Source organism: Entelurus aequoreus, linkage group LG10, assembly GCF_033978785.1.
Source record: "Entelurus aequoreus isolate RoL-2023_Sb linkage group LG10, RoL_Eaeq_v1.1, whole genome shotgun sequence".
Lineage (NCBI taxonomy): Eukaryota > Metazoa > Chordata > Actinopteri > Syngnathiformes > Syngnathidae > Entelurus > Entelurus aequoreus.
In genome coordinates, this window is record NC_084740.1 from 28,709,423 (window position 1) to 28,732,241 (window position 22,819).

General features: G+C 35.8%; 1 protein-coding gene across 1 annotated transcript; it reads left to right on the forward strand.

The window, feature by feature from the left end:
• The first annotated feature begins 1,846 nt into the window (after nt 1-1,846).
• barx2 (BARX homeobox 2) lies at nt 1,847-22,206 on the forward strand. The gene is made up of 4 exons (XM_062062098.1): nt 1,847-2,481; nt 9,608-9,914; nt 17,483-17,567; nt 19,446-22,206. Exons 1-4 carry the CDS (start codon nt 2,295-2,297, stop codon nt 19,725-19,727), a joined length of 861 nt encoding a protein of 286 aa, XP_061918082.1. The 5' UTR covers nt 1,847-2,294; the 3' UTR covers nt 19,728-22,206.
• Nucleotides 22,207-22,819: the final 613 nt, after the last annotated feature.

The window sequence follows — 22,819 nt, forward strand, 5'->3', positions numbered from 1 at the left end:
TGAGTATTTAAAAGATATATATATATTTATATTATATTACATTTACACACACATACATATGTATAACATGTATATATATATTATACATATGTATGTGTGTGTGTGTATATATATATATATATATATATATATATATATGTATGAGTTTTATATATAATATATATAAAAGGGACGGCGTGGCGAAGTTGATGGAGTGGCTGTGCCAGCAATCGGAGTGTTGCTGGTTACTGGGGTTCAATTCCCACCTTCTACCTTCCTAGTCACGTCCGTTGTGTCCTTGGGCAAGACACTTCACCCTTTGCCTCTGATGGCTGCTGGTTAGCGCCTTGCATGGCAGCTCCCGCCATCAGTGTGTGAATGGGTAAATGTGGAAATACTGTCAAAGCGGTTTGAGTACCTTGAAGGTAGAAAAGCGCTATACAAGTACAAACATTTATTTATAATTTACACACACATAGATATGTATTACATGTATGTATGTATGTATATATATATATATATATATATATATATATATATATATATATATATATATATATATATACATATAATACATGTGTATGTATATATATTTATATGTATGTGGGTTTAATATATATAATATTTACACATACATATGTATGTATATGTGATATGTATATATATATATATATATATATATATGTATATATATATATATGTATATATATATATATGTATATATGTGTGTATGTATGTATGTATGTGTATATATATATATGTATATATGTGTGTATGTATGTGTGTATATATATATATATATATATATATATATATATATATATATATATATATATATGTATATGTGTGTGTGTATGTATGTATGTACACTACCGTTCAAAAGTTTGGGGTCACCCAAACAATTTTGTGGAATAGCCTTCATTTCTAAGAACAAGATTAGACTGTCGAGTTTCAGATGAAAGTTCTCTTTTTCTGGCCATTTTGAGCGTTTAATTGACCCCACAAATGGGATGCTCCAGAAACTCAATCTGCTCAAAGGAAGGTCAGTTTTGTAGCTTCTGTAACGAGCTAAACTGTTTTCAGATGTGTGAACATGATTGCACAAGGGTTTTCTATTCATCAATTAGCCCTCTGAGCCAATGAGCAAACACATTGTACCATTAGAACACTGGAGTGATAGTTGCTGGAAATGGGCCTCTATACACCTATGTAGATATTGCACCAAAAACCAGACATTTGCAGCTAGAATAGTCATTTACCACATTAGCAATGTATAGAGTGTATTTCTTTAAAGTTAAGATGTTTAAAGTTATCTTCATTGAAAAGTACAGTGCTTTTCCTTCAAAAATAAGGACATTTCAATGTGACCCCAAATTTTTGAACGGTAGTGTATATATATATACAGTATATATAACAACTCACCAACTATGAAATGATATAACAAACATACATGTTGCTTTCTTTCAGCAGCGACAGCTGTTATACATCATGTGTTACTAATGTTTTAAACAGCTTTAACCTGTTCTAGATAAAGGGTCAAAACAGTGGAAATCTACATTTATTTTCTAATTAATTTATAGCTGGGATAAAAACTGATCATTAAAATGCAGCAACGCTGCTATAACTTTGAAACAGAAGCACTTAAATGTTAAACACTCTGTATAATCATTTAACAGGCATGATTAATATCCATCCATCAATCTATTTTCTATATATAATCAGTAAAACAAATATTGACATGAATAGCATTTTTAATTTGTTAGTAATATTTAACCTGATTTAAATGTAGTAATCATTTCATATTTCTGACTTTACAACACCTCTTGTATTGGCTCTCATTAGATAGATAGTACTTTATTTTTTTTTTAAATTATCCTTCAGGAGAGTTCCCTCATTAGTGTACCTAATGAAGTTCCCCATTGTTACAATATATATATACCACCAAAACGAACAAATACAATAAATTACACATAAGTCCCAATACATTAAAATAATTTTAGATGATTTTTTTATGTGCAAAATTTAACCAGTAATAAATAGGAAGAGGTGTTGATTTGGGTGAATGAATGGGAGTATGGCGTCGGTGTGATTGAGTGTCCATCATGGCGGAGGGCGTGTACTAATGGAGGCGAGAGAGATGTTTATAAAGACGTGGTTGTGAGTACACTTCTCATTCACTCTCCTACTCCGCAACACAGAACATTCACACAATGATTGTGTAGTGTCGTAACCTCTCCATTAGTTGTCGTTTTATATATGCGCAAGGTGCACTGTCTTGTATCGACACTACCACCACCACCACAGAGCGAGCCGTCATGCACTGCCAAGCCGAGGTGAGGCTCTCCTCCCCGGGCCAGCTGAAGGCTGCCAGGCGGCGCTACAAGACCTTCATGATAGACGAGATTCTCTCCAAGGAGGCTTGTGATTACTTTGAGAAGTTCTCCCTTTACTCCGTGTGTCCGTCGCTCATCGTACGGCCGAAGCCTCTGCACTCTTGTTCGGGTAAGAAATCCCTTTTAACCCACCTGATTCATGCAAAAATAACCATATTAAAGTCATGTTTGTGCATAATTAGTGGAATTTCTAAGTAAGTCTCTGATAGCTGCTTGTGGTGTAAAAACTATCTTTAAAGTTGGTTTGATAGAAAAAAAAATCCCTGTGCACAATGGGCTTATTGACACTGCCTCCATCATGTTGACAATGAAATGGAAATTTACTTGAATTATGACATTTCTACTGCCTGCTGACTCACTTAGGATGCTGTAAATCACTGCAGTTAAGTATTTAGTGTTGAAAACAACTGACAGGGAAGAGTGCTTGAGGGCTTCTTCTGATGACAAACGACTGGAAATGACATTTATTTTGTCAGCGTTTATGATACATCTTAGGTGAGATAACTTTAAAAGAGCGCGTCTTTCCTTTTTCGTTTTAAATTCAACAAACTAGCACATTAAATTAGGGGGTGTCCAAAAATCCGGTCTGGGGGCCATTGGTGGACCGCGTCTGGGTTTTTTTCTGGTTCGTTGCGTATTACAATAATACAATCAAACGCGGAACAAAAAAGTAAGAAGAGGAAACTATTTCCAGATGATAAATATTGCAAGAATGTTTTGTTGGATATCAAGCAAGTAATGGCTTTTTTTAAATCTCCTAATCGGAAAACGTGAATACGTAAAGCAGGAGTCATTTGTGGGCTACATCTATCATAGGCTCAAGGCATATGAATATAATATTAAATAGGAAACATGGCTTTCTGGTGACTTAGTGTTTATGGCCTGCATCTTAGACGTGATTTGTTTACAACATATTTTTAAAAGGTGGTTATTCCTAACCATAAAACATTAATACACATATTAAATGTAAACAATGGTTGGCCAGAGTTTATCTCAGTGGCCATTTTTGGCCCTTGGTTTGTAGTTTTATTGACCTGGAGCATAATAACAATGACATAATATAACATTGTGATTGTTTTTCTAAAAGGGTTTATCCATAGTCATAAAACAAAACACTTGTATTAAATGAAAATAGGGGTGTTTAAAGTCCGTTTTTCATTTTTATTGTATTTTTTTAGTGTGATTAATAAATAACTAAGAATATTTAAGTGGGGTTTCAAATGAGTTATTACAAAAAAATAGTGCGAGTGATATCCAGCTGTAAACGTTTAGAGTATGTACCCATTAAAGCTAATTGCCATAAAGTCTGCAATAATAACTACTGCAATTTGATAATGACACTGCAGGTTTTGGAAGAGGGTTATGGCGGCGGCGCCGGCAGTCAAAAATAGGAGGCCTCATCCCTCTGATATGATGGAGGGTTCCGTTGGATAGAGTAACCCGCTCCGGGACGCCTCGTATTTGGATCCGCATGGGTGTGAGACACACTATATTCCTAACATCCATTGACTTTAGTGCTTGATATGGCAGAAGGCAGCCTACTGTAAGTAGTGATCAAGAGGGGCTGCAATGACCCTCTGCCGCCAGCAGAGGCCGCTAAATCACTCATATGCCACCAATGTGACCATTAACTACTGTTTGCATCAATACGTGCTGTCAGTAAACAACGTAATGGCACCTTGCATTACTTAGTTTGCTCTTATTGTGCAAGATTAATATTCACTGTACTGCAACCCTTATCTGACCTGACAGCGTGGTGAAAAAATGAAATGAAGTAGAAGTGGGAGTGTGTGTTTGTGTATGCAGGGCTCAAAGTGGAACGACTTTTCATCCCGTCTTAAAGCCTAAATGTGTCACACAATAAAGCCTCCCATTTAGCATAATGCAGCCTTGTTAGGCTTGATTACACCCATGTCAACACACAGTGAGGTATGCACACACTTTTCAGTTAAGACTGGGTTGGATGAACTAACCTTATTCATTCAGCTAAGACACGATGAGTCGACGTGATTTAGCAACACTGCACTTTGCTGTTTGTTTCCACACTTAAAAGATTTAATAAGCTACGTGACCTGTTTATCATCATGTTTACATTTCGCTTCCATTCCAACGCCAACATTTTTTTATTTAAGTTTTGCTCAACAATAGTTTTTAACTTTCAGTAGAAGATCTGCCCCCCTGTCCCCACTCGAAAAAAATAAAAAATAAAAATGCAGCTTTAGCAACATTTGCATTTAAAAACACAAACGGACTAAAAATACTTTTGTCATGCAGTTGCAAAAAAAAAAACGTAAAAATAATCTTTGAAAAGCTGTGGAATTATTGGATTTGCTACAAACTTCACTTTATTTTCTAGAAAATTACTATGCATTTTTTTTTTTTACTCTTTATTAAGAAAACAAAGAGAACACAACATGTCTGTCTATATATTAATATTGCATATGTGTCTTTTCTCTAATATATATTTAAAAGTGGAGATTCAATAATAATGCATTATTTACATTTTATTTTGGAAAACATTTTTATGTACATTATATTTTTCAATGTGGAGACAGTGACAAGTATTAATTTATATTATTTCATTTCCTTTTATTGGCAAAACAAAGATAAACGTTTTTCAAAATGTCTTGTATATTATTTAGATATTTGTGTATATTGTATGTAAAAAAATAAAAATACAATTAATATATATATATATACAGTATATATGTATATATATGCCCTTACATGCCCTTTTGTAGAAAAACAATTAAATAAATGTAACACAGCAAACACAATTTGCACCATCAACATTAAGAAAAAAAAATACAACATTTTTTAATACAATTTATAAATAAATAATAATAATAAATTAATAAAAAATATTTAAAAAAAAATAGTTAAAAAGAATTAGATCAAATAATGATAATAACTAACCCAGAATCACAACATGGCCATGATGACAGATACTTAATTTCAAATATACTTCATATTAAATAAGTCATTTGTTTCTTTTTGTTAACATTATGTACAGTTGTAATGTGTAAAAAAGGAAATTCAAAATGTATTTATTAGAATCACTTTTGGAAATATTTTTTTCTGTAGCATTTCCTACTAACTTCTTGCACGGACGCGACACTAAACACGTTTGTGTCCAGTAGATGAAATGTTGTTGATGGCGTTGGTAATAAAATCAAAATAAATTGAAACGTCTTGATCTATTCTTAGGCGTAATGGTTAGCATAAGCATTTCCTACATGGCGACCTTGATTATCAAGAGTATCTGTTGCACGAGGCGGCGTTATGCTCTTTGCAGTTCCTTAAACAGTTTATTTGTAGCCTATTGACGGGACGAGTGCTTGTCAACAACAACGTGTCTGATGTGAGCTCATGAGAGTCAACTTTCCTGTATAGTATGTGGACATTTCAACACATTTTTCTTTTGCTGGCATTATTTAAATACTGCAAAGGTATATTATCACTACATTGGTCCAAGGCACACTCACAAGGTATTCCTTCCAAAAAGTGCCATTGTGAGTGATTGATGGTGTGAAACACATTGTGATCAAATGTAACTAGTAGTTGTGCACAAGAAAATGACTAAAAAAGGATCTTGTCTCTGCTTGTTGGAATCTGATGTTGGAGGATTAGTAATGACCTCAACACCTTGACATGATGTCATCATCAGCCGCAGGCTCTGTCATGATGCTCGGCCTGGCAGCTTCCATCTAATGATGAGCGCTTTATATCTTCAATAGCTGCACTACCACTATATTTTTGTTTTATTGTCCTTATAATAATGCACTTTTATTCTCAAAGTATGACTACTTTTTTGTATGAATGCAATGCATTATTATTTTATTTTTTTATTTACTGAACTTTAACTTGCAAAATCATTTATTTTTAATGGAATATTATGACCTTGTTCCTGTTCAATTACATCTTATTTTCCAACATTTAATAAAAAAAATAAATAAATAGTTAAGTTAATAAAATAGAAATGATCATGGATAATACTTTATTTTTAATGAAGTAAAACAATCAAAATACGTATTATATATTTTTCAAATTGTAAAATACACTTATGCTTTTTTATGTAAAATGACTACCTTTTTTAATTTATTTTTTTTGTAATACTGCCAAATCATTCTATTAAAATAATAACTTTTCGGCACAAAAACTTCACCTAAAAGTATTTACTTTTCTCACAACTGTTTTTTCTTCTCATATTCCAAAATCACTATTGTGATAGTCACCTTAATTGTCGTTTAATAGCTGCTTTTTATCGTAATTATACAACATTGTTCACCTAAAATTTTAAATATATGTTTTTTCTAAAATAGTTACTTTTTCTTGATATATTACAATACAATTCTTGTAAAATCACAACTCTTTAATGTAATTTGAAAAAAATCTTGCAAAATGGCAACATTTTCTTGCAATATTACAATTTAATCCATAAGAATAATAATGGTAATACTCGTCATGACAGCTTCTATCTAATGTCAGATTATGCACTGCATACTTATTCAATAAGTACACTGCACCTTTCTGTATATAGTTTTTGTACAATTATATCTCATTGTCCTTGCAATAATGCACTTCTATTCTCATAGAATCATAATGTTTTTACAATTATTGTATTTTACTTTTTTTTTTCCTATTTACTGAACTTTTTTTTGCTGAATTTTACATTATTCATTTTATTCATTTTCCACCTATTTTCAAAATGATATAATAAATTAATTAAAATAAATACAAATGATCATGAATAATACTTCATTTTTATGTAATCAAATGTAATGTAATGGGTTATACTTGTATAGCACTTTTCTACCTTTTAAGGTACTCAAAGCGCTTTGACACTATTTCCACATTCACCCATTCACACACACTGATGGTGGGAGCTGCCTTGCAAGGCCATAACCACGACCCATCCGGAGCAAGGGTGAAGTGTCTTGCTCAAGGACACAACGGACATGACTGGGATGGCGGAAGCTGAGGTTCGAACCAGGAACACTGGGGTTGCTGGCACGGCCTCTCTACCAGCTTAAATACTTATTTTATACTTTTTTTTTTAATTACTGCCTTTTTACTACCATTTAAAAAAAAAAAAATTACGATACATTTTTTAAAAATAAAATTACAATACATTTGGCACAACATTTCACCTACAATTATTTACTTTATTGTCAATATTTTTTCCCCCTTTTTATATTCTGACTTCACTGGATGTTTTTTTTGTAATATTACAACATTAAATCATCTGTTCTCTAAAAAATCTTTTTTTTTTAATTTTGGTATTGCAAATAAATTAGCATATAATCAAACTTTTCATCAAAATAGTAAATTTTTACTTGCAATATTTAAACTTTGTACATCCTTTTCTTTTTTTTTTCTTCTAAAATTTTTACTTTTTTCTTTTGATAACTTAATTCTTGTAAAATCCAAACTTTTTACTTTAACAAAAAAATCTTACTTTTTCTTGTAGTATTACTCCTTAATTAATACAATTTAATTAACAATAATAATGGTAATGATAATAATACAACTTTGATGTAACAAGACCCATCATTTGTCATCATTCCTATTTTATAATTTTTTTTGTACCCCCTCTACACACCCGCACACAAAAATAAAATAAAATTAATAAAGAATAAAAAAATAAAATAAATTACACACAAAACAATTCATTAATAAGACATTACAGAAAAAATAAAAATAAAAGAATAACACCCCCCCAGCCCACATTTCAGTCACAGTGGGTAGCAATGTACTGCCTTCCTCTTCACCACAAGCAGAAAGAGAATCACACGAACCGACTAAAATAAAATAAAAAAGTGAGTGAGTGTCACCTATAGTGTCTTTAATTTAGCTATGTAACTAATCATACAACCCCAGGTCAAGTCAAATTGTTTTGGTGTACCCCTCAGATTATATTGAATTTTCTCAAAATCTAAGAAAAACATGAGGTCCTTAAACCATAGAGAGGCCTAGGGGGCAAACTGTGATTTCCACTCCAATAAAATCCTTCTACGAGCTATTAATGGTGCAAAGGCGATACTATCCCTAAAAGTCTGCTTGATTTTTTGATAATTTGGTGAAATTCCAAAAATAGCCAATTCTGCACAAGGCGTCAATTTAAAATTTAGTGCATCTGCAAGATGTTTAAAAATATTAGTCCAGTAGGCTTTCAGACAGGGACAGGACCAGAACATGTGTGCAATGTTTGCAGGAGTCAATTGACATCGATTACACGTGTCTGCAATATTGGCATACTTTTTGGAAAGTTTAAAGTTAGTCAAATATATGCAATGGACAACCTTAAACTGTATTAGATTAAGCTTTGAACAAAATGTGCTATCATTTATTTGTATCAATGCAGATTTCCAGTCATAGTCATCCAAAACCTTGCCAAATTCTGCTTCCCAGTCTTTTCTAATTTTGCCAAGAGATGTCTCTTTAAGATGGAGAATTAGGATATACATTTTTAGAAATGATGCCTTTCTGATTCCTACTTTATTCTTGTAGAATTGCAATGTTTATTCTTTTTTTCCCCTTAGTCTCTTTCATAGCACCGCCCTCAATATTCCCAACTTTTTGTTTGTAAATGTAACTCGGTATGACTTTTCTTAAAATATTTCTGTTGGATTCTTTATGACGTCGACTTTTATTGGGCTGCCACATGCATTCAGCCAACCCCTCGAGCTCCGACCCCCTCCTCTTCCTCCCTGGCGGCTCCAGACAAGTGTTACTTTTTATTGATTCTGGCGTCTCGCTGCTCCTGTGCGCTCACACAGAGGGCACGACTTAGTGTGTGTGTGTGTGTGTGCGCATGTGTGTGTGTGTGTGTATGCATTATACAAGAGAGCAAAGAAGTTGTGTTTGACTGGGTTGTTGAGCTTTTATTGGAGCTGATTCAGTGTGTGTGCGTGTGTGTGTGTGTGTGTGTGTGTGTGCGTGTGTGTGTGTGTGTGTGTGTGTGTGTGTGTGTGTGTGTGTGTGTGTGTGTGTGTGTGTGGAAAATAATCATTCATGTGAAGGGTCAAGAGCAAGTGGTGTAAAACACAAGCCTGCGTCATCGGGGTCGCTGCCTTTAACAAGAAGGAGGTCAGAAGTAAAACACTTTTCACAGACAATTAATAATTGAGCAATTACACTCGATCAATAATTGCACTTTTATTAATTGAGGGTATCATAACAGGCGTTGCACTTTGCGGCTGTGTGTGACTTTTATATTCTGTTTGTCCTCTCAGGGCCCTCGCCACTTCGCGCCTACCCGCTCCTCTCCGTCATCACGCGGCAGCCTCCCAGCTTCCCCCGGCCGCCGTCCCCGGGCGGACTCCCGCCGCACCTGCCCCTGCTGTCGCCGCAGCACGGCCGCGGCTCCGAGGCGTCGCCCTGCAGCCAGGCGGCGCTCAGCGTCAGCAGCGAGTCGGAGGCGGAGCGCGGCACGCCGCGCCTCAAGAAGGCCCGTCGCAGCCGCACCATCTTCACCGAGCTGCAGCTGATGGGCCTGGAGAAGAAGTTCCAGAAGCAGAAGTACCTCTCCACGCCGGACAGGTGGGTGTCATTCCTCACTTTTTCTGTAGGGAAGGGAGTCCCCCATTCTTATAAAAGTGTAAGTTTTCTGAACAAAAACTTCCTAAAATTAACTTCCTAAAATTAACTTCCTAAAATTATTGACTTTTCTCACAATTGTTTTTTCTTCTCATATTCCAAAATCCCTGTTGTAATAGTCTCTGTCACGCCAAATTTCATTTACTTCCGGGGTAATTTCCTCTTACGTCATTTCCTCTTACGATAGCACTTCGGCTTTGACTGCCCGTCGCTGGAAGGATACTTGTTTTTTTTATTTATTTTTTATAATATAGCGTTAACAAAACGTCTGTATTAATCGGACAAGTATTAATCGGACAAATTAACTTGAGGATATTCCCGACTGCACATTTGACTCGTGGACATATGCGGAAATGAATAACAATGTACAATAAGTTAATTCATTATCAATCAACATGATCAAACTTTATTAAAACTACATTTATTCGTTAACTTCAGTTTTTCTTAGTTCTCTGTGTAAGTGATCTAAATTAAAATGACATTTATGTGAACTTAAATGTTTTTAGTTTCATTCGTTGTTTTTACGTCAGCACTCATGTTTCCCATAAATCGTGTTACTTTGGGAATGCATATGTGAACAAATACTCATTGCACATTTGACTACCGTACAGGACGGAGAATTAAACGATTTTTGATTCGTTTTCCACGGGTCAACACTACTTCAGGGTTAATTTCGATCGCTGTCAATAACGTAAGAGGAAATGACGTAAGTAAGAGGAAAAGACCTCGGAAGTAAATTGGGGGGGGGGGGGGGGGGGGGTTGTAGGGGGAAGAAATTTGGCGTGACAGTTCCTTAATTCTCGTTTAATAGCTGCTTTTTAATCGTAATTTTACAACATTGTTCACCTAAAATTTTAAATATGTTTTTGTAAAATAGTTTTTGTTGAGATATTACAATAAAAATTATTGTAAAATCACAACTTTAGTGTCGACAACGCTGTGGATACTTCCTGGGGGTTTCAAACCACACATTGCTTTCTTTGGACTCATATTTAGCTAGCAAAACTAGAAAAATGCTGTAAAAAGGGTAAACATTTGCTGTGCTGACTGAATGACCAGCCCAGCCCACAATGGATGTGCTGCCGGGGACAAAATGGCTGCTCTCCGAGAAATACAATGGATGGATGAAATGTTCATACACCACAGGATATTTTTATTTGTAAATTGAGAAGATTGCACAATGAGGGTGTCAGTAAAACATAAAAAAAATGGTGTAGTGCTGAGATCGTTACCATTAATGGACTTACGCGGTTCGGATTCCGTTGCTAGCCAAAACAGCAGCACTTATAGTAAACAAACACCATCTCAGACCATTTCAAGTGTTTAGTCTCGTCAGGTAGCCACTCAAATGTTGTATTCCTTACTCCACATCAAAGATAATCGTGCATTCCAGACACTCGTTAGTTCCTAGGGCCGTTCCACAATGTTGTGTGCGTATACATAGGCGCTGATCTACGTTTCTGCCAGTGGGTGTTCGGTGTGTGTGTATTAGTGTTGTCCCGATACCACTATTTTGGTACCAATACCGGTACCAAAAGTATTTTGGTACTTTTCTACATAAAGGGGACCACAAAAAATGTCATTATTGGCTTTATTTTAACCAAAAGATATTAGGGTACATTAAACATATGTTTCTTATTGCAAGTTTGTCCTTAAATAAAATAGTGAACATACTAGACAACTTGTCTTTTAATAGTAAGTAAACAAACAAAGGCTCCTAATTTAGTTGCTGACATATGCAGTAACGTATTGTGTCATTTTCCATTCTATTATTTTGTCAACATTATTAAGGACAAGTGGTAGGAAATGAATTCTTAATCTACTTGTTCATTTACTGTTAATATCTGCTTACTTTCTCTTTTAACATGTTCTATCTACACTTCTGTTAAAATGTAAGAATGACTTATTCTTCTGTTGTTTGATACTTTACATTAGTTTTGGATGATACCACAGATTTGGGTATCAATCCGATACCAAGTCGTTACAGGATCATACATTGGTCATATTCGAAGTCTTCATGTGTCCAGGGACACATTTCCTGAGTTTATAAACATAAAAAAAATAAATAAAAAAAAATAAGATTGTGTGATGTGGCTTTGTTAATTGCACCTGGGGATAGGTTGATTGGCAACACTAAATTGGCCCTAGTGTGTGAATGTGAGTGTGAATGTTGTCCGTCTATCTGTGTTGGCCCTGCGATGAGGTGGCGACTTGTCCGGGGTGTACCCCGCCTTCCGCCCGAATGCATCTGAGATAGGCTCCTGCACCCCCCGCAACCCCGAAAGAGACAAGCGGTAGAAAATGGATGGAGGATTTGTGACTTTTATATTATGTAAAACGGACCAAACTCGTCACAAAATTAACAACAACAAGATTGATTTTAAAAATTATTATTATTATAAATTATTATTATTATTATTATTTATTATCATTTAAAAAAAATATTTTAAAGATTTAAAGTTGCCGTGGGTGCTCGGACCCCGAAGCACCCACGGGATCGGCGCCTATAAGCGTTTACAGTGTAAATACCAGGGAGCTATGAAGCCTTTATAGTTGTAGGATTATGATAAACTAGAACATTTTGTCGAGATGTGGTGCAATTATGGCGAGAATCTGGCACAAAGGTTAAGAATACGGAAATGTATTCAGCACCGCCCGTCTTAATTGTTGTCCTCCTCGAACCAGGAAGTAGCCTCGCCAACCAACTTGTAAACAGTTGGGCTCCATTTCCACTTTACTGGCACTTGACTAAACACGGTACCGCGCCTAAAAATGGCAACGACTTTTTGGGTGTCAATCAAAACTAAACTCGGTGCACGAGCACCAAGTCGAGCGTGTCGTTTTGATAAACCTGCATACCTGGCATAGAGGACATTTTCAACGTGCAACACACACACACACACACACACACACACTTCAAAACAAAGCCACAAATGCAATTATCAAGCCGTGGTTCAAGGTAGCGTCGTAAATTAATTTTTTTTTATCCGTCCCGCGGGGAGCGTCTCGTGTGATGCCAATTTTTTGGCCGCGAAGCCGACAGTATTACCTCAGCGTTCTAGTTCAGACACGAGTAATGCTCTCACCCCCGAGCGCTTGAACGGTAAAATAGGGAGAGGAAAGGAACACAGACACATTCATGAAAAGGAGGACGGCGGCCAATGCGAGCAAGTGTATTGTGAATGAATGAATGAAAATGAATGAATTTATTTATTTATTCCGGCAGACATATATAGCAACACTTCATCACTCTTTGTAATTTGACAGACGTGCAACGGCACCCACCGAAAAGGGATACAGGAAAAAAAAGCAAGAATGCTTATCCATGTCCCGCCCCTAATTTACAATCAACTTATATGTTGGTTATAAAGTCCAAGTTTCAACAGCAGATTTGATGGATACATGACAATTTCAGAACAAGAATAACATATGCTGGAAAACACTTTGTCAATAGCAGTGAGCGACCATGAGATTTGTCTTCCGAAGCCTTGTCTGGTGTGTTATGTCCCTTATTCCACAGTGAGTTCTTTTGCACCTGTGTCCCACAGTTGAGAGTCCAAACAACTAGTCCTTTTTTTGATAGTTTCCCAACAACACATTTTTTTTACCGCAAGGTTGAACACTCTTAGGCTAGAAGACCGTTTAAATTCTCCGCTCACGTTGTCCCACAGTTACAAGCTTAGTAAGTAATCAAACAAAGGCTTCTAATTTAGTCTGCTGACGTATGCAGTAACATATTGTGTCATTTTCCATTCTATTATTTTGTCAATGTTATTAAGGACAAGTGGTAGCAAATTAATTATTAATCTACTTGTTCATTTACTGTTAATATCTGCTTTCTTTCTCTTTTAAAATGTTCTATCTACACTTCTGTTAAAATGTAATAATCACTTATTCTTCTGTCGTTTGGATGCTTTACATTAGTTTTGGACGCCGTGGATAACGTTTGAGCCTTGAATGTGGAATTCGCCATGTTATGTTTGAATTTCAGGACACCCCTGAGTTCATGTGGACCATCTCTGAGTGAAAACAGACTGTATATTTGCAGGTATAGCCCTTTGTGAGGCCATAAACATAACTTGAAGGCTAGTGTATTGGATTATATCATGTAGTTTAAGAAAATGACTCATTATGAACAGATCATTGGTATGTGCTCTATAGGGGGCATCATTTTTCTGGAGCTTAAATAGTGGTTCAATAGTGTCCTGTAAATGCGGCAATAAAAGAGCTAAGTAAATTGTTCTAAGTGAATTTTGATTTAGTAATTTCTGCATTTTCCACAAAATGGAGACACCCTTAGCCAATGTATGGTTAATTATGGAGCAGCAGGTGTATAGGAATAAAACGTCTTTACTTCCTCTTTCTTTTCTTACTGTATGCTCGTTACATATACGTGCGTGTGTTTGTGTGTGGTGGGGAAAATCCCTTCATTTTTTTCATTAAATATCTCATTTTAACTTGCCTAGAGGTGTTGAGAAAGTCACTCTGTCTTATTTGAAATCACTACACAGCTCAGTGATCAAAACCGCCGTCTGTTTACGCCCAGCTGGGCTGCAGGATTTGGTCCTGACGATGACATCATTCTGTCAGTCTCCGAGTATTAATAACCCACCGTGATACCTTGTTTTCCCGTATGATTCGGTTTTCAACAAAAATGGATGCTGAAATTTCGCCCCAGTTTCCGTACAGCTGAATATTGCATAGTGTGACAAATGAGTTTATTCGACAAAATTAAGTTCCTAAATAAAGAATTCCACCTTCAGTCCCTGTGCTTTTTTTGTGGTGTATGACTGCAAAATAAGCCATAATATGGGGCCCTAAGAAGGTGTGAGTGCCAGCACTTTGTTAAAAATAAATGTGGGAAACATTATTGAATTCAAGAAAGTTTAATGGCGAAACAGGAGTCTTCAAAAAAAAAGTTAATGTATTTGTATTTTCCATTATTTCCTGTATTTAAAACTATAATTAGTCCCTATTAAATGTGTTTGTATTTGTGTGTGTCTGGAGCAGATTTATTAGATCTTCCTTATTTCTTTGAGAACATTTTTTGAACATATAACATATATGATGTTTCATGTTATTTTGGTATCATATCACTTGCGAGTACAGCCCTCGTATTTAAGCGAGCATGTTTATGATGCTAACAAATACCGGTACCAATTTGTGGTACTTCTGTGTGTGTTCATGTATTAATACATCTTGATTTTAAATAATACAAATCTTTTTTTGTTTTTCTTTTAACATTGAACACTGAACTGATAATGCTAACTGTACTGTCCAGTTGTTATATATATTTTTTCTATTACAAGTATGCATTCATTTAATTTTGTCCTCGTTATATTGCTGTAATCAGGGAGTAATCTTTGCCATTAAGTTGAATGTGTCCGTCTTGTCTTTTGTTAAAGAGTTTGTGCTGTAGATCAGTAGTTCTCGACCACCTCAGGAAACACTTGGCTCTCCAAGTACCACCATAATGGCCAACATTAGAATATCGTAGCATAGTAGCCTAAGTATTCATTAAAAACAAGGCAGAGGTTTTATTGAACAATTATGTTTAATATTTTTGGCCACTGTAACACTGCACACAGTTTGAACATTAACGCTGTGTTTGGATATTTAATTAAGTAATTATTTGGCGTACCACGAGTGGTGCACATACCACAGTTTGAGAATAAATGCTGTAGATATCGTATTCATTACACACCAGCTGTTTGATTGTAACATGCAGTTAGTCGTGGTTTTGATTAACAAATTTAGGTGTTGAAATCGCCACAAAAATACGCTAATGCTAATATCTGTAGCATGTCTATGGCATATCCAATGTAAGCTTGCATTGAGCTAGGGCATTTTGAAAAGTGGAGCCTTACTTTTGAGCGCCATCTATAAGGCATGCTCATACTTGCCAACCTTGAGACCTCCGAATTCGGGAGATGGTGGGGTTGGGGGGGGGCGGGGTTTGGTGGTAGAGGGGGTGTATTATGTAGCCCGGAAGAGTTAGGGCTGCAAGGGATTCTGGGTATTTGTTCTGTTGTGTTTATGTTGTGTTACGGTGCGGATGTTCTCCCGAAATGTGTTTGTCATTCTTGTTTGGTGTGGGTTCACAGTGTGGCGCATATTTGTAAGTGTTAAAGTTGTTTATACGGCCACCCTCAGTGTGACCTGTATGGCTGTTGATCAAGTATGTTTTGCAGTCTCCTACATGTGTTTGTAGAAACCTCATACAATATGTGACTGGGCCGGCATGCTGTTTGTATGGAGAAAAAGCGGACGTGACGACAGATTGTAGAGGACTCTAAAGGCAGTGCCATCACGGCACGCCCTCAATATTGTTGTCCGGGTGAAATTCGGGAGAAATTCGGGATAATTTTTTCCCCGGAAAAATCGTAAGGGTTGGCAAGTATGGGCATGCTTACTTTGTTAGCATGGACAAATGTAACATTACCTGAAGGCAGTACACTTCCAATACGCCAGCATGCCCGCCAAAACCGGATAAGTATCAAAAGTATCGACATAAGTTACTGTTTGATTTTACGTGAATTGCTACCCGGTAGTACAGACGGAATTAGGTTTTTGCCGATAAAAGTGCCAAATTCGGTACTCATCCCTATTTGTGGTATTTATTTATTCAAGGAGCGATCCAATAGAATAGAGAAGTCAGTGTACAGCTTGAAAAGCCATATTGATTTAAAATCCACTGAAAATAAGTCAACACAGAGCCAGCTGTCAAGTATATCCAAATAAAGTATGGGTATAATGACATACTGTCAGCCATTAGAATGTGTGCATGCTAAAATGGTGTAGTATGCAAAACAGTAGTGATTGTATGCAATGTCACGGCTGCCATCATCATTGTGACTACCATTAATTATGTTCGGTTCTACCCAACACACAAGACAATCGCCACCTTTGTCCGAGTATAAAGGTTGTGCGTTAGTAAATTAAAATGCCTAATTGCTTGTGCAAGCAGACTTTGTCTCTGACAAAAAGTTGTGTTTTAGCAGGGGTTTGCAATGATGAGATTTTGGGGCTGATCCGGATCACCGTCTGGATTCCGGATTTTTTTTCAACCATTGTTTCCTATTGCGAGATCGGGTCTTCCAAGTTATATGAGCCGTCCTGAATAACGTTTGTCTCCTGCGAAAATCGTCTGAGGTATCCGATTGCACGGCAGCCAGTAGCGCTGTGAGTCATGTGACACACACACACACACACACGTGGTGGACGCATCATGGAAACGTCTGCTCAGCAGCCGCTGATTACATTACTGGCCCCGCTGCAGATGTTTCAGCAGACTGCAGATGTTCGTGTTCGCGTGTTCATGGCAGGTGGTTACTGTTGTCTGTACTTCTCCACGTGTACCTGCACTAACCTATGAACTGTTGCACACTTTGGTGTTGGCGGTTGTACCTTTTATCGCATTGAAATGAAGAAGAAGAAGAAAAAGAAAGATTGGATCTTGTTTGAGTAGCGGAAAAGAATGTTAATTGAACTGAAATGTGTTTGTCTTTCAGGTTGGACTTGGCTCAGTCCCTCGGCCTCACACAGCTGCAGGTGAAGACCTGGTACCAAAACAGGCGCATGAAGTGGAAAAAGATGGTAAATATCTAAAGCATATATTTTATATATATATTTTAATTTATGTATATATATATATGTATATATATTTATATATATATATATATATATATATATATATATATATATATATATATATATATATATATATATATATATATATATATATATATATATATGTCAATATATATATATATATATATATATATGTCTATATATATATATATATATATATATATATATATATATATAGACATATATATATATATATATATATATATATATATATATATATATATATATATATATATATATATATGTATTTTTTTTTTTTTTAGATTTTGCTATACAAAGTAATTTAAATTAAAGTAATCTGGTAAAATTGTCTATATCGTTTGTCCTCACATTTGGGTCACATGTAAGCTGAGGCCTCCCCAGCTGCCTTCGGGCATGAGGTATTAATACATTTATATTTAATTTCAGTATTTATTAAATTTTTGTTTAAAAATGCCGTTTTATATATATATATATATATATATATATATATATATATATATATATATATATATATATATATATATATATATATATATATATATATATATATATATATATATATATATATATATGCATGTATGTCTGTATATGTGTATATTAAGTTAAAGTACCAATGATTGTCACACACACGAGGTGTGGTGAAATTTGTCCTCTGCATTTGACCCATCCCCTTGTTTACCCCCTGGGAGGTGAGGGGAGCAGTGGGCAGCAGCGGTGGCTGCGCCCGGGAATCATTTTTGGTGATTTAACCCCCAATTCCAACCCTTGATGTATATATATATATATATGCATGTATGTCTATATATATATATATATATATATATATATGTCTATATATATATATATATATATATATATATATATATATATATATATATGTCTATATATATATATATATATATATATATATATATATATATATATATATATATATGTCTATATATATATATATATATATATATATATATATATATATATATATATATATATATATATATATATATATATATATATATATATATATATATATATATATATGTCTATATATATATATATATATATATATATATATATATATATATATATATATATATATATAGACATATATATATATATGTATATATAGACATATATATATATATATGTATATGTCTGTATATGTCTGTATAAATATATGTGTATGTATGTCTGTATATACAGTATATGTGTGTATATATATATATATATATATATATATATATATATATATATATATATATATATATATATATATATATATATATATATATACACAGTATAGGCCAAAAGTTTGGACACACCTTCTCATTCAATGCGTTTTCTTCTTTTTAATGACTATTTACATTGTAGATTGTCACCGAAGGCATCAAAACTATGACACCTGTAAAGTGAAAACCATATCAGGCGACTACCTTTTGAAGCTCATCGAGAGAATGCCAGGAGTGTGCAAAGCAGTAATCAGAGCAAAGGGTGGCTATTTTGAAGAAACTAGAATTTAAAACATGTTTTCAGTTATTTCACCTTTTTTTGTTAAGTCCATAACTCCACATGTGTTCATTCATAGTTTTGATGCCGGGCAAATTTTGCATTCCACTGTATTTCTGTGTTGATGACACGTCCAAACAAGTCGGTCGGGGTAAAAAAAAGGACCCGAGGGCAAAAGTAGCCCGTGAGTGATGGTGAGCAAACACTTGGTGGAAGGTCAACAAGTGAGATTGTTAACTGCGAAGATAAATGAGTGCAAAAAGGGCAGCCAGCAATCTTCTCTTAACAACGATCATGCACAGCCATTTATTAAAGCAGCTTGCGTGTGTGTTCCTCTAGGTGCTCAAAGGAGGTCAGGAGGCGCCCACCAAGCCTAAGGGAAGACCCAAGAAGAACTCCATCCCCACCACCGAGGAAATCGAAGCCGAAGAGCGGCGGCTGAAGCAAGAGGAAGAAGAGCAGCTGGGGGGCACGGCAAAAACCCAAACCACGCTTCAACTCCAGCCCGAAGACCTAAGCTCCGGCCCCATCGCGACCCCGCAAAGTCACGGTACGGCGCGGGTGATCGGGGAGCGAGCGGCGCCTCTCCTAATAACCTCAGAGACTCCTGCAGAGAGCTAAGCGGCAGCAGCAACACAACCAAAGACTGATACCACAACACCTGGAAACAAATAGTGCCTCAGGATCGCTGTAAAGGAAACGTGCCATGCCTTTAAGGTCGTTTGTGACCCACAAACACGCAATCCTTGTCACACGTGCTGGCTTTTTGTGCCACTCGGAAATATAAACACAAAACAAAGGCGCACGCGTAGACAAATGGACAAGTCGACGTTTTGCTTGATGGCGGCCATGTTTTGCAGCCAATCTTGCTCACATTTTAGACACTAAATTCAGCATTACTCGGCAAAACACCGGGAAGTTACTGCGGGAATTTTTATTTATGTATTTTTTTTACACTCTCAAAAATAGTAGTACCAGTGCGTTACCTAAAAGGACACGGTGGGTATCTTTTTGTAAGACATTTTTGACATCTTTGTACCTTATTATTATTACCAGTTAAACTACAATCAGCCAAAATGTTTCGCCTCTCAAATAGTTGATAGTGCCAGGATGACGCAAACTTGTACTTGAACCCTTCATTAAATAAGAAAATAAACACTCTATTGGGCCTGGGTCGATCCATAAATTAATTAATGGAACAATAATTAAAAATAAACTGGAATAATTACTATTGATCATCTTCGTCTGTTGCTCTGCGAGAGGGTTCACTCGGTGCATCAAGTCTGAGCACCTGAGCCCATTTGTTCAATAGCAGAATTAAACTAACAGAGTGAACCATCTTGTCATCCATCCACAATCTTTGTCTCCGTGGGCGAAGGCGGGACTACAATATATCAGCTTCAAACAGAATGAGCGAGTATAATTTTTGCTGGCAGAAATTGAGAGTCCATGTTATTTTTATGCTTGTTTACTTATGATAATTAAAAAATATTGACCTTCCACTTACAATGGTAAAAAAATACTAATGGTAAAAAAAAAAGGAAGTATTCCATTCGGAAAGGTAACTTGCTTTATTATTATTATTCGTGCTTGAGATGGTCTCGAAATAATGCTGACAATAATATTTTTTTATCTGCAATAATTTGCTCAGCAAAACGTATTATCGGCCCAGGCCAGAGCTCATTACACAACAGTAGGTCAAATCATGAAGGATGCAATTGAAGATAAAACACGATCATTTAAAAATGAGGAATAAAAGTTAATAGGATAGAGATGACAGCAATAGAAAAATGTGTTATTGATATTACAGTGGGGAAAATACTCATAGGGGCCCAATTATTGGGTGTATTTCGCCTGGGGGGAAGACGGAGTTAATGCAGTCTGCTGAAAATGATGGAAAGCACCGTTCTTCATAGCAACTGATGCTGTGGTCAAAGTTCAAATTTGCCTCAAAACACATTTTAAGATATATAACACTCTACTGCCATCTGGATAGTGCATTCCCCTAATTCGTCACGATTCATGTGTCAGATAAACTACTATTAGTATGCCTTATCTAAAATACTAGTAACATGTACTGTCAATGAGCTAAACATATTTGTAATGCAGACGGAACCCAAGCACGTACTTTATATCACCTTTTACTCTTTTTGGTTTATACAAATAAATACTTCTGGCCTTGGAAAGACCAAATATTATACTTTGTACAAAACATTCTTGAAAAATGTCCTTATTGGTACAGAAATCTTCTTGTCTTTTTATTCTATTTTTGAGAGTGTAGAGAAATTTCAAGTCAGCAAATAATAGCACAGGCAACACAGTAAAGGTGCGTGTTTCGACCAATTTTTACCACTGTGTGTGCATACCTCCCCCTGCCTCTTGGAGGTTGCATTGCAGCGGTGAAGCTGTTTGTTACCTTCCAGGGGAAACAAACCCACCTCATTTATTATTTATTCACATAAAAAAAGTCACGCGATAGAACAAATAGTGTGTTGACCCGTCACTACGTGATATTTATTGTTGCAGAATCCACCGATTGTGTCACCGATCTTGCCTCACGTGATGCTCATGCCAAAAATATTAGAAATTGCCTTACTATGCTGTAACCATGTAGCACTGCCAAAAACGATATATCAACATATAACAAATGGCTATTGTGCCTTGTCGGTCTCAAAGGGAAGCATTTTTTGTGGGTGGAACAAATACACTGTATCATACTGTAGAAATATGTGTACATGATAAGCTGTATGTGTACTGCAGTATTTTAACTGCTGTTTGAAAAGGGATGATTATAAATAGTTTGTATATGTCTCAGACTTCCAGCCCTTCTCTTTGCGGTGTCAGGACGGCTCCTCTTTTCTGCCACAAAAAAAGCCATTAGCGACTTTTTAAGTTGTCGAGATTTCTCCGACGAAATAAATCACAGCCTCTTGCCTAACAGTCGACATTTTAAGTGTCAGACATTCTCAGCCTGCAGGCTCTTTGTTGTTTTTGTTGTTGTTTTTGTTTCTTTACACCGCTCGTGACCGACTTTGCTTCCCCTCTCCTCCTTGTAAACTTTTTGAGTTCCGTATGCACAGATGCAGTATTTTTCTGATTTGTAAATAAATAAAGCTTGTTTGTTGAGATTGTTGTCTTTAAAATTGAAATACCTACTCAGGTACCTACTCAGGTACTGAGGGCGGTAGGTTGTGAGTTCAAACCCCGGCCGAGTCATACCAAAGACTATAAAAATGGAACCCATTACCTCCCTGCTTGGCACTCAGCATCAAGGGTTGGAATTGAGGGTTAAATCACCAAAAATGATTCCCGGGAGCGGTCACCGCTGCTGCCCACTGCTCCCCTCACCTCCCAGGGGGTAAACAAGGGAATGGGTCAAATGCAGAGGACAAATTTCACCACACCTTGTGTGTGTGACAATCATTGGTACTTTAACTTTAACTTAACTTAAATTCCCTTTTTATTCGGATGGATGAAATGTTGTTTTTGCGCCAGTATCTTAAATTAACAGGGTTACCTAAAATAAAGCCCTTAAATGGCATTAAAAAGCATTAAATTCCAGATGCATTAAAAAAAAAAAAAAAAAATCGGGTAGTCAAAAGCTCAATTCATGTAACAATAAATGAAAATAAACTTACCGGAAATTCTGGACTATAAGCCGAAATATTTTTCCTACACTTTGTAACCTCCAATTTATGAAACAATACGGATCA

What these genes read in the sequence shown, in the direction of transcription:
- barx2 (XM_062062098.1), top strand. Translation starts at nt 2,295, where the DNA reads ATGCACTGCCAAGCCGAGGTGAGGCTCTCCTCCCCGGGCCAGCTGAAG. An exon ending in GCCTCTGCACTCTTGTTCGG is followed by an intron (nt 2,482 to 9,607) that starts GTAAGAAATCCC and finishes TTGTCCTCTCAG; the next exon opens with GGCCCTCGCCACTTCGCGCC. An exon ending in TACCTCTCCACGCCGGACAG is followed by an intron (nt 9,915 to 17,482) that starts GTGGGTGTCATT and finishes TTTGTCTTTCAG; the next exon opens with GTTGGACTTGGCTCAGTCCC.